General features: G+C 38.0%; 1 protein-coding gene across 2 annotated transcripts in view; it reads left to right on the top strand.

Moving 5' to 3' along the window:
* Nucleotides 1-13,771, top strand: part of LOC127634286 (procollagen-lysine,2-oxoglutarate 5-dioxygenase 2-like) — a 97,064-nt gene that overhangs the window by 64,595 nt on the left and 18,698 nt on the right. For both annotated transcript variants that reach the window (XM_052113776.1, XM_052113774.1), the window contains exons 9-13: nucleotides 4,669-4,794; nucleotides 4,890-5,011; nucleotides 10,908-11,012; nucleotides 12,637-12,762; nucleotides 13,298-13,439. In XM_052113776.1, the coding sequence (XP_051969736.1) occupies nucleotides 4,669-4,794; nucleotides 4,890-5,011; nucleotides 10,908-11,012; nucleotides 12,637-12,762; nucleotides 13,298-13,439 (621 nt within the window). The remainder of the gene's footprint in view (nucleotides 1-4,668; nucleotides 4,795-4,889; nucleotides 5,012-10,907; nucleotides 11,013-12,636; nucleotides 12,763-13,297; nucleotides 13,440-13,771) is intronic.

Below are 13,771 nucleotides of genomic sequence, written 5' to 3'. Positions count from 1 at the left end.
AGCCGATAACATGCCCACTTGGCCAATTAACTCTAGGCTTGCATGTGGATTTCCTTTCCTTTCACTCAAAATTGGACACGCACTCTCAAATATCCCTGTTGTCCTTCAGAGAGTGAGTGTGCCACTCAAATCATGTGTACTTGCAAATGTATTATAACGCAAAATAACTCTGCCTCTGTTTATTCATACAAATATTCTGCCTCTGTAGATGTGGTATAGCGAGAGAGATTATCTGAGTTTGTAGAGCTGAATGTTTTGACTCGATGATCATGCGCTATGTGGACGGGTTTAGCTGTTGTTCACCCTCTCTATGTTTACGTCAGAATCTCCAGCAGGACGCGTTTACATACGTCCTCCATAAAAAATACTGCAACTGGGCCCCCCCAGTGTTTGGGGCCTCTCTGTTGCCCCCTGGGCTTAATGCCAGGTAAGCCCATGCATTAATGCTGCCCTAATTAATTAATTAGTTTTGTTAATTAATTAGGTTAATTTGTTTTGGTTATTAATTTAGTTTTAGGTGTGAAAAGCCCTAAGGCACATTTACTCTTCCTGTGGCTGTCGAAACAATTAGCTTTGCATGGTAAATTCACCTGTTGAACCTTATTGAATCTCATGACTGGTCAAATTGATGATTGATGATACAAGCAGGGCCAGCCCAGTTCCTAAAATCTGTTGTTTGTCAGGGCGAGGCTGAAGCTGGGTCATACATCTCTCATCTGCTTGGCGAATTTGGGCTGATTGTTGAAGAGCGGACAAGGAACCATATTCTCACACTGCTTACACTAGGTTAAAAGGGCTTTGTTAAAGGTAACTGTCCCGGTCTGGACTCCACAGAATCCCCAGTGTCTCCTGTTTAGTCCCTGCTCCTTTGCCGGTAACCATTTACAGTTCTCTGGCTGAATCCAAGAACACTCCCTTCAGGAACCAAGAGCCAAGGTCGGAACTGAGAAATTATATGGTGCCACAGAGATCCTGTTTCATCTAGTGAGCTGTGTTGACTGGTAAAAAACCACAAAAGTAGTGCTGACAGATCCTTGCAATCTTAGGCTCAGTATCATGGGAAAGAAGTGCCTACTTTCTCTAAGACCTCCTGCAGAGCTCATTGCTGTGTGGAAACTATAGGGCTAGACCATCATCAGAATCAGAATCAGCATTATTGCCAAGTATGCTTACACATACAAGGAATTTGTCTTGGTGACAGGAGCTTCCAGTGCACAACAATACAAAAACTATACAAAAACAGCAGCAAAGAATAATACAAATAAATAATTATACATACGTACATACACTCAGACACACACCTTCATACGTACATACATACACACACGTAGTGCAAATCTAATACAAATCCGTTATAAAGAACAAAAATACAGTCTATTATGTACAGTGCAATGTATGTAATGGCAGAAATGGATATGTTGGATAATATAAATAGACTTAACTGTAACCAATAATCCTCTCAGCAGTCAGAACTGTCCTCTGTCGTCTTCTGATGTCTGATTTTGTAGCTGCACCAAACCAGACAGTTATTGAAGTGCAGAGGGCAGACTCAATGACTGCTGAATAGAACTGTATCAGCAGCACCTGTGGCAGGTTGAACTTCCTCAGCTGGCGAAGGAAGTACAACTTCTGCTGGGCCTTTTGTCATGCATGTCAATGTGAGTCTCCCACTTCAGATCCTGTGAGATGGTAGTGCCCAGGAACCTGAATGACTCCACTGGTGCCACAGTGCTGTTTAGAATGGTGCGGGGGGGACAATGTTGGGGTGTTCCTCCTCAAGTCCACAATCATCTCCACCATTTTGAGCATGTTCAACTCCAGGTTGTTTTGACTGCACCAGTGAACCAGAAGTTCATCATCATCTCGGATGAGGCTGATGACAGTGGTGTCGTCTGCAAACTTCAGGAGCTTGACAGAGGGATCCTTGGTGGTGCAGTCATTGGTGTAGAGGGAGAAGAGTAGTGGGGAGAGCACACATCCCTGGGGGGCACCAGTGCTGATTGTACAGGTGCTGGAAGTGAATTTTCCCTGTCTCACAAGCTGCTGCCTGTCCGTCAGAAAGCTGGTAATCCACTGACAGATAGACATGGGAACAGGGAGTTGGTTTAACTTAGTCTGGAGAATAGCTGGGATTGATGGTGTTGAAAGCCGAACTGAAGTCCACAAAAAGGATCCTTGCTTATGTCCCCGGTCTGTCCAGATGTTACAGGACATGATGCAATCCCATGTTGACTGCATCATCCACAGACATGTTTGCTCTAAGCAAATTGAAGGGGATCTAGAAAGAATCCAGTAATGTCCTTCAGGTGGGCCAACACCAGTCTGTCAAATGACTTCATGACAACAGATGTCAGGTCTGTAGTCATTAAGTCCTGTGATTTCTTAGGGACAGGGATATTAATTGAGCATTTGAAGCAGCATGGGAATTCACACTGCTCCAGTGATCTATTGAAGATCTGTGTGAAGATGGGGGCCAGTTGGTTAGTACAGGATTGAAGGCGCGCTGGTGTGATGCCATCTGGGCCTGAAACCTTTCTTGACCTTTGCTTCCGAAAGACACGGCACATATCATCTTCACAGATCATGAGTAGGAGCTTGGGTAGGAGGGGGGAGGAGGGGGGGTTGCAGAAGGTGTTAATGTTTGTGTGAAGTGAAGGTCCGAGTGCATGTGGGGCGTGAAATTGGGCCTTTAGAATCTGCAGTAGAACACATTCAGGTCGTCAGCCAGTTGTTGGTCCACCACAGGGTTGGGGGTCGAATTCCTGTAATTAGTAAGTTGTTTTAGGCCACTCCACACTGATGCAGGGTTGTTAGCTGAAAACTTGTTTCTCAGCTTCTCAGAGTAACTTCTTATAGCCACTCTGATTTCCTTATTCAGTGTGTTCATGGCCTGATTGTACAATACTTTATCCCCACCCCTGTAAGCATCCTCTTTGGCATGACGAAGCTGTCTGAGTTTTCCTGTGAACCATGGTTTATCATTGTTGAATGATAAAAATTTCCTCGCAGGGCTGCACATGTCCTCACAGAAACTGATGTATGATGTGACAGTATCTCTGAGCTCATCCAGGTCTGTAGCTGCAGCTTCAAAAACACTCCAATCAGTGCAATCGAAGCACCATGCAAGCCGTGGCCCAAATGAAAGCAACCACCTCAGCATAAGCCTTGCAAAGACAGGAAACTTCCCCAAGCAGCAAAGCACTCCTGACACACAATATTGTTACACTCTTCCCCAATGCTGTTTATCAGAAAAGGAATATTTTTGTAAAAATGTTGTTCAATATGTTGTTTTCTGTGTCTCACATTAATCAAATGCAATAAAGTTTGCACATTATGCACAATTGCTTCCCAATGGTGAGCGGTGCATTATATCATGTATGAACATACAAAGATTGCAAAAAGAGTACAGCACTCAAGACGCTCACACTTTTTCAATAAGAGCTTTCCCACTTCAAAGCCCACATATTTTGCACAACCGCTTCCTAATGGTGAGCGACGCATTATATCATGTTATGAACATAGCACGCGGGCATGACAGAACTGCCGTTTACAACAATCGAGCACAATCTGTGGTCTGACCACACAATATGCCGGTGTTGCATGCACAAACTGCAACACACACATCGGGATTTACAGTCGTTAATTCATTGTTCTAGAGAAGGAGGGCAGGCTTCGGCCCATTCTTGTTCTGAGGCGCTTGAATCACGCGCTTGCAACATGCCCATTCAAAATGTGAACTCAGAAACAGTTCTTATCTGACTGATTTGTGTCAATAGATCTGAAGGATGCGTACTTCATGTACCAATCTCACCGTGTTATAGGCGGCTTTTTAGATTTGCATTTGAGGGAACTGCATATCAATTTAAAGTCCTTCATTTCAGTCTGTATCTGCCTCCCTGCACGTTCGCCCCATTGAAAATGAACGGTGTGTGTGTTTTGAATTACCTCAGCGATTGGTTATTACTAGCCAATCAGAGGCACTGCTGAGCTAACACAGAGACTTGCTGCTTTGCCATATGGAAAATCTGCTCTTATGTCTACTGGCGAAAAGCACACTTTTCCCAAGCGAGTAAACCTCCTTTTTAGGAGTTCATGCGTGTGCTCCTCATGAACGAGCTCGTACAGACCATTATGCTGTGTCTGTTTCAGTTCAAACACGCATTACAGCATTACAGTAACTCACCACTCGATTTGAATGCCCCACAGGAAGTTGAATTGCAATTTAAATTGGAAGAATAGGAAAGTGGAATTGTATTTCAAACAGATTCAACAGTCACACAACACAATTTTTTAATTTTTTTACTTTCAGCAGGTTTTTACTTTTGAAATAGTATTTTAACGTTCAAACATTGGCCCCAATTCACTTCCATTTTAAATGCCTCACTGATTTGTGCTTTTAAAAAAAAAAAAAGGATGGGCATGTCCAAATACATTTTTGTGGGAATCAGTATTATCCCACAAATGCTGTCGAAGGAGCTTAACTTGTATTGAAACTGGAATATTCTTTTAAGGGTACCATCCTTGTACCTTGTACGGTCCTTGTACCTCAAACGTTCCCTTTTTTCAGAGAGTGAGCCGCAAACCCCTTGAGAAAACTTTGTGAATCACTCAGTTACATGATGCATTATGCATTAATGCTTGACCTGAGTTTTCTCTTTATCTAAACAGGAATATCCACGAGTGACTGTTGGTGTATATATCGAGCAGCCGACCCCATTCCTGCCTGAGTTCCTCGAGCGGCTTCAGACTCTAGATTATCCCAAAGATAAACTGGCCATCTTTGTTCATAACAGTGTGAGTGTCTGGCTGAGAAAGCAATGAGAAACATTTTACCATTTGGATTTCAGAGGCTGTTCATGAACATTCTTGTTCCATGTATTATTCTCCAGGAGGTTTACCATGAGAAGCACATCCAGAAGTTCTGGGAAGAGAACAAGGATGTATTCCACAGTTTTAAGGTTGTTGGCCCAGAAGAGAATTTGAATCAAAGAGAAGCACGTAACATGGGCATGTAAGCATCCTCTTAATTTCACATTAACACTCGAAAATATGCAAATAATGAATTAAATTACAATGCGAAATTGACTAAGTTGTGATCAAATATAAATGCAAACCTTGTCAGCACACTATTCAGCCTATAAACAAATAAAAAACATGAGAACAACATCCGACTCACCACAAGGCCATAAATCTGCCCCTCCTATCACACTGTACCAATAAAATGCAGAAGACGCTCTTATGAACCCTTCCATTTGTGCTCAGTTTAGCACGTTTAAAAACACTACTGTCTCCAAGACTCCCAGTCAAGCCCTAAAACTGCTTTAATATGTTCTTACATGTCTGCTTTCATACTATGTGTTTGGACTCTTAAAGGGATAGTTCACCAAAAAAAAAGAATATTCTCTCATCATTTACTCACCCTTATGCCATCCAAGATGTGTATGAATTTCTCTCTTTAGCAGAATAAAAACAAAGATTTTTAGAAGAATTTCTCAGCTCTGTAGGTCCAAGTGAATTGTGATCATAATATGAAGGTCCAAAAATCAACCTTTTTTACTATAAATTCTTCCTCCCTGCCCAGTAGGTGGTGATATGCACAAAGAATGCGAATGGCACAAAAACACAAGAAAAATGTGTAAGTGAAGATTTATAGTAAAAAAGAACAGCAGTTGTGGCATAATGTTATTACCAAAATAATGTGTTTAGACTCGTCCCGCCTTTTCTTTAAAAAAGCAAAAATCTGTGTTTCATCGAGGCACTTACAATGAAAGTGAATGGGGACAATAAAAGTAAATCAGGCAAATTTTTGGAGGGTTTGAAGGAAGAAATGTGAAGTTATAATTTTATAGAAGCACTTGCAATAATTTTTATGAGTTGTAAAGTTGTTTAAATCGTAAAGTTGTTCTAGGGTTTTAGGGTTTGTTGACATGACATCGTCATGGTAACGAAGTTGTAAATTTGTCAATAATGTTACACACAAAAAGATAGTATGCAATTTTATTACACTAAAATAATATCCGCATATCCTTTATATCTTGTGGCTAAACCTTTGAAACAGTGAGTATTCTTTAAATATTTATCACCCACACATATCGCATCTGAAGGTATAGATTTAATTATTTGAGTCTAATGAATTACTTTTATGATGCCTTTTTGTGCTTTTTGGACTTTACTTTTTCTGGCCACATTCACTTGCATTGTGAGGACCTACAGAGCTGAGATATGCTTCTAAAAATCCTAATTTGTGTTCTGCAGAAGAAAGAAAGTCATGCACATCTGGGATGGCAAGAGAGTAGGTAAATTATGAGAGAATTTGCATTTATGGGTTAACTATCCCTTTAAGTCACACTTGAAAGACCTAACAGAAGACCTAGCTTTTTCACAGCTATCTTTACTTTTATTATTATTTATACTTAATTATTTTTGTTCTAATAAAAATGTATGTACTTTTTTAATATTTGTGCTAGGGACATGAGCAATAACTCAAATTGTGTGGCTTGTTGAGGTGAGGTGTGCAATTGTGCAAAAAAATCCCATAGATTTACACTTAAATTAAAAGTTCACCTAAAATTTGGATGGAAGCAGAGACTTTGGGTGGACTATTGGGCCAACCACATAGCAACCACCCTGGACACTCAGCACCACTCATATTTTCTTCATAAAATATAATAGTCTAGTTTTTAGTGGATGTGTGAAGTAAGTAACCTTCACATGCTATTTAGCGACACTCTATGTAATTTGCAGGGCCATAAGAATAAACATTTTGATTCTCCTAACTGCTGGTACTAGTATATTAACATTTGTCTGTGTTTGGATTGGATCGCTGTTGTCATGGTGATATCATTCATTTGTTTATCTTAATTACAAGGCCTAAAAAATGTGGGTTTACATAAGTTGACAAATCAGACAGTATCCTGTTTACTTCAAACACATGTTAAAGTGTTTCACAGTTAGGTATTCTAAGAATATTTAGATACCGTGCAAATTTGTTTAGCATGATTTACAGAGTCTGATATTTCATAGCTCATATATTGGAGTTTTTAGTTATGTTTTAGATGTTTCTACTAAAATAATTTTTGGAGAAATAACAATAGACACAAATGAGTCAAATGTTGATGTTTAGTAACCATATAGAGCTATAAATGTATTTGGAGATCATCACTGAGATAATTAGGTCTTGGAAGAATATTATTAGAAATGTTGTGTTCATATTGAAATCTCTGATTTTGATCACCAACTTTGGTATCTTGGAAATTCTGAGTATATGTGAAAATACTTTTTTTCTGAGGACAAAAATCTGTGAAGCAGGAGACCTAAGCTTGCTATTCATTCTGATCTCATAAAAATTGCAGGAATGTAGTACTGTATATACAGGGCTCCAGACTAAAAACATTACGAATGGCTGTTTTTAGTAGCCAAATCACAGATTTTCTCAGTTTAGATTGCTGTTCAGAAACAAGATAAAAAGCCAAAGAAAAGGAAATCAGCTGATAAACCATTAATTGAGGTTTAATAAACAATATATATAGTTGAGAAGATAATTTTGCTTTCCCTATTGTCTCATGAATGTTCATACCCTTTTCATAATTTATACAAGTATAAGAAATAAAATATTTTTTTACTTAATACTGCTCTTTACACATACATATTGTATGCATATAGTCATGTCAAGTAATTTTTATTTGAATAGCGCCTTTCACAAGACACATCATTTCAAAGCAGCTTTACAGAAAATCATGCATTAACAGAAATTGAAAACTGTAATATCTATAATATCCTTGAGTCATCATTGTGAAGTTTGATAAAATAAGATTGTGAATTGTGTTTAAAAGTAATTAAATAATAATTGTATTTAGAAATTCAGTGAGCAAGCTGAAGGTGACTGTGTCAAGGAACAAAAACTCCATAAGATAGAAGTTAATGGAGAAAAATAACCTTGGGAGAAACCAGGCTCACAGTGGGGGCCAGTTCCCCTCTGGCTAACATCATGAATATAATGCCAATATTACTTAATTATGTATAGTGCAAGTCATGGTTTAAAATTATTAAACAAAGTGTTCAGTGTTTAAACAAAGATTTTGTAAGAATTATAAGATTAATGAATATGATTTCTTTGAAGTTCATCCTGGATTAAATGCAAAGTTCACATATGCATTTTCCTTTGTTAGTTGGCTGATGAAGGTTTTTTTGGCAAATAATTGATAGTCTATGTATTCCATTTTTAGAGTGTAGTCCACCATTAGACCAAAGTGATGTAGGCAGAGATCAGTGAGGTGCATTGCAGTTCAACCCACTGGTAATTTCTGTGAGGTCTATCCTAAATCCAAGGTTCAGGCAATGGCATATGATGTATCCCGTGTCTTATGGTTGGAGTTGGTATCAGTTCATCCATTGAAGTCCATCGTAATATGAATAATATGACTCCATTGAGAGTCAAATTATATTTTAGTGGCTTGCTTTTAGAGTTTGTTGGTCCAATAATTAGTACCTCTGTTTTGTCGGAATCGAGTAGAAGGAAATTTCTGGCCATCCAATCTTTGATTTCATTGATACACTGCTAATTTGGGAATTGTGAAATTTCACAAGTTTTGAAGAAATATAAAGTTGGGTATCGTTGGCATAACAGTGGAAATTTATTCCACGATTTCTGATAATATCTCCAAGGGGAATCATATACAAGGAGAATAGCAGAGGCACTAAAACTGCGGCACTCCATACTTAACTTTAGTTTGGTTTGACAATTGCTAATTTATATAGACAAAGTGGTAGCGGTCTGCTAAATAGGACCTAAACCATGCTAATGCAAGTCCATAAATGCCAACATCATTCTCTAGCCTATTCAAGAGAATGTCATGATCTATTGTGTCAAAGGCAGCACAAAGATCTAAAAACACTTGAAGTGAAATGCAGCCATGATCAGATGATAAGAGCAAGTCATTTGAAACTCTGAAAGTGCAGTCTCTGTCCTGTGATGAGGCCTAAATCTTGACTAAAATTGTTCATATATACTATTTCTCTGTAGAAATTAACATAGTTGGGAGGACTACCTTTCCTAGCATTTTTGACATAAACAGAAGATTTGAAATCAGTCTATAACTAGCGAGTTCTCCAGGATCAAGTTGTGGCTTTTATTAACTCTTTCCCCGCCAGCGTTTTTAAAAAAAAGTTGCCAGCCACCGCCAGGGTTTTTGACTATTTTCGCTAAACTTTAATGGCCCGCAGAATATTTTCTTCCATGAATATATGAAGATGCTATATATCAAAATAAAGATCTGAGCCTCTCTTTTTGGCAAAAAAAAACGATTTTATTTTATCTTCATTTGTTCTTTTTTATTGCCACTTGAACAGAGGTCGGTTTTGTCAAAAACAACATTTCAGACAAAAAGCTGAGAAAAAGGCATGTTTATGTCTGATATTTTGAGCTTCTCAATACTCCACTTCTTCATGTGTGAGACGATCGCAGTCTGTTTCTTTGATCAAAGAGTTGCGTACTCTTTCAAAACATGCGGAGGGGTCTTCCTTACCGTATAACACCTAAAACACGGAAACCGGAAAATTCCGTGTTTGGCGGGGAAGCGTTTTTTCATAAAACACGGAAAATTCCGTGTTTGGCGGGGAAAGAGTTAAGCAGTTTGATAACTGCCATTTTATAGTTTCTTGGGACATGTCTTAAGGATAGCGATGAGTCAGTAATATTAAGAAGAGTTTCTGAGATTAAAAGGAATACCTCTTTTAAGAGCTTAATTTGGGGTATTGGGTCTAACATATATGTTGTGGCTTTTGATGTTTTGATAAGTTTTGTTAGCTCATATATAGTAATGTGTTGACATCTTGAGCATCAGTGAATGTTTGCACCTTGTGTAAAAGATGTGCACAAGTCCCTCAATTGTCCTAAGTGTCAAAAGCTTGATATATATATATATATATATATATATATATTAAATATTTTTCAAATATTGCCTTAGTCTTTCTTTACTGTTACCGGATGGCTCAGACACAGAGACTACAGTACAAGAGTGCAAATTGAATGAAATCCCAGATGCTGTTTATTGTGCTACTCCAATCCCTATCAATAATTACTAGAAGAAAAAAAAGTTGTACACAATACAGAAATTTTTATAATAAAGAAGCCCAAAATACACGTTACACTTATTTAGAAATGTTTGTGCTCCCAGTTGTGAGCTCACTGATGGCTGATTCGCTGAGAAAGTTAATCTGTTTCAATCTACTAACCTGAGCTCCTGAGTTCAAACCCTCAGTTCTTTTCGGGTTATTCATGAAAAAGATCCAGTTGAAAAGAATCATCTGTTCACGACTCTCTCACGCTTGTTTTGTTGTTGTGTGCAATGCAGCGAGCTCATCAGAAACAGAATGCATGAAAATCGGCACAAGACACACTGGTGGTACACATTCTAAAATATATATTCGATTACTCACAATATGATATTTGATGAAACCGCATATGAACGCACACAACCTGACTGTCGCAGTGACGACTAGATTTTAAATTATTGTCGCAATCAATTATTTTTGGTTGCATTTGCAACCATTTTAGTCACAGTCTGGAGTCATGATATACTATATAAAAAATGATATTCATATCATTAAAACAATATTATAATTCAACATATCATATCATTGGGGCAGAGGAGATAATACAATATGAAAAGTGGATGTAGAATCTAATGTATTGTTTATTTGAATATTATTGAACATAAGCTAATCATTGGCCTAAAGTTCACAGCAAACCATTTAGCAATTTTTGCAATTTAATTTGTCAATCAGTCTGAGATTTATTATATTGGTCTAAGGACCCATCAATGTACACATGCGTCAGATGGATGTTTTTAAAGATTTAATTTGTTATTTTCTTTATTATGACATCCCACCTCATCATTTTCCTACAGGGATTTGTGTCGGAAGGATCTTTCATGTGAGTATTACTTCAGCATTGATGCAGACGTTATGCTCACTAATCGACAGACCCTGAAACTCCTCATCGAGCAAAACAGGTAATTTCACTTCGATGCCGATCATTCCACTACTCTGGAATCCTCCACAGTGTCTGACTGAGGGGATGGACTTGTATCCCTCAAGTGCTTTAACCACAGGAACATTACAGCTGCCTGAATGCAAATCCTTCACGGTATAAAAATAAGCACGGATGGCTTCCTGTTTTCCCATGGTGCCTGAAAACAGAGCAGTGTTGTCACATGAACTCTTAAAAGTCACTTGAGTTTAAACAATAAACAAGCTTGAACTACCATGTGAAAATGCTAAGCACTCTTTTGTATGACTATGATGGAAGCCCTCCACGGATATTTAAAGAAGTCTTGGAAGTTTTCTCTACTGACCTCTGGGCTGTGGTGTGAAATCGTAACTCGTAACCGTAGAAATGCAGAATTTTACTTTCTTACTTGCACATTGTTGACCAACTCTATAATTTTCCACTAATGTATTTTGAATAACATGTTTAACTCTGTAAGTGATATTCTGTATGCTTCAGATCACAACAGAGGTGAAGTGCTTGAGAACACGCTTCTGTTTCCATGTTAATGCACAATTAGTGTTTTTGGCTGCGTTTCTAAGTAGGATAAAGCAGCCTCCGAAGGGTACTTAAAAGGGAGAACAATCATAATAGGTTCAATATGCTGTAAAATAGCTTCAAATTGAATTTTCAGTAAAAAAAATGGCTTATAATGTCAGTTCCAAATTACTGTAATTTTGGACCCCCACATTTTTCAGCCCTCCACTGCTCTCGTAGTGGAAGGTAAAGACTTTGAAGGGAATATCGAATAGAGGAAGATCAATTTTAGAGTGCGTATGTGCTCAGGAACATTAGGAGAACCCTGATGTCTGATGAAGAGGGAAGCTCCACTTTTGCAGAGCATCTGTCAAGGTGCAACAAGGTGCACGCTGATTTCGTGTCTTCAGCAGCTTTCTCATATTAAACACCATTCTGGTGTATATGTAAATGTGCTATTATAATTAAATTTTTTCAAAGAAGTTAATACTTCACCACCTGTGTAACGTCATTAACGACAGCTCTATGTTGTTGAACGAACGTGGTTCAAATGATGGATGTGTGACATAGTTACTGTGGTATCGGGAAACAGTCGTGACTAGCTAGTTCATTTCTACAATGATGCATCGTTCTATGGTAGTTAAGCAGTGAGTTACATTGTTGTATGGGAGACAAACCTCTGATTGGGAGATCAGACTAAACCAACTAAGACAAAACAGCTTATGTTGCTTGTAAGTGAAAATTAAAAGATACGTTAGGTACCCTTTGGGCTCTGACAAACTGCCAGAACCATCTGAAGAATCTTAAATAGTTGAAGGCTTATGTGCTTCATAGAACACATGCGTTCCTTCAAGAATGCTAAGGACTGTCAATGGTTCCTCAAGTTGCTACAGTACACAATAAAATATTTTTAGGCACCTTTAGTTTTTGCTGTATACTGTAGCCTACTTTTAAGGATTCATGTGCTGTCAAGATCAGCAATATCAATTATTAATTTATTTTGAAAACTTGCAGACTATTTTGGTACATTTATTGGATTGACAGTTTGAAGAGTGAAATGGTATCTGTTTTTCATGTCATTGAATTTTTCCTCTATCCTTTCTTCTCCTCAGAAAAATTATTGCCCCTCTGGTCACCCGTCATGGAAAACTGTGGTCAAACTTTTGGGGAGCCCTGAGTCTGGATGGTTATTACGCGAGATCTGAGGACTACATCGACATTGTGCAGGGGAAGCGAGTGTGAGTATTTGGGATTCAGGAACCCAATCTCAGTATCCAGGAATACTTGAATCAATTTAATCTAAATCAGTACCAATAATAATATTGGAATTAGGTAAGAAAATCATGTGCAATTGTAAAATATATGTAAAAAATAAGTAAAAAAACATTGCCGTTGGTGGAATGGATGAATGTTCCTGTGATTCAAATGGTAAATAATGATGCTTGCAGTGCTCATGTCATTAATTTGATTTCCAGGGAACTCATATACTGGTAAAATGCATAACTTGAATGCACTGTAATTTGCTTTGGATAAAAAAATGTCTGCCAAATGAACAATAATAGAAATTATGTGAGAAAACCATGCTTCCGACCAAAGAGGCAAAGTAGATAATATCTGTCAGCAATTCTCTGCAAGATTTCTAAGTATTAGACATTTTACAAAGTGTATCCCTTCTTTGGTCACAGCTGACAACATGAGTGTAAACTGTCCTTTCTAGCAAACTTAAATAATTGTATATGTACTTATCTAAACTTTAATTTCCTGTATAAATAGTGGCGTGTGGAATATCCCCTTCATGGCCCACATCTACCTGATCAAGGGCCAGGCTCTGAGAAATGAACTGAGAGAGAGGAATGTCTTTGTCTTGGAGAAGCTTGACCCTGACATGGCCATGTGCAGGAATGCCAGAGAGCTGGTATGACCACTGGAATAAAAAGCTGCTACATATACAGCACAGATTTGATCTAGATCAGCATAAAAATTATTAGGATTTTTATTTACAACACCAGTCAAAAGTTTGGACACCTACTTTACTCATTCTTTATTGTTACAGTTTCACATTTTTGAGTATTAGTGAACTTATCAAAACTATGAAAAAACACAAATGGAAGTTTGATTATTATGTAGTGATTAAATCAAAACTATCTTTTTTTTAGCTTCTTCAAAGTAACCACACTTTGTCTAGGTTACAAATCTGCACTAGGGGTGTAGTGGTACGAATTTCTCACTGTTGGGTTTATATCACGG

Source organism: Xyrauchen texanus, chromosome 41, assembly GCF_025860055.1.
Source record: "Xyrauchen texanus isolate HMW12.3.18 chromosome 41, RBS_HiC_50CHRs, whole genome shotgun sequence".
NCBI classification, from domain to species: Eukaryota; Metazoa; Chordata; class Actinopteri; order Cypriniformes; family Catostomidae; genus Xyrauchen; species Xyrauchen texanus.
The sequence above is the reverse complement of the archived record's forward strand: the minus strand, read 5'-3'. Positions and strand labels throughout refer to the sequence as shown.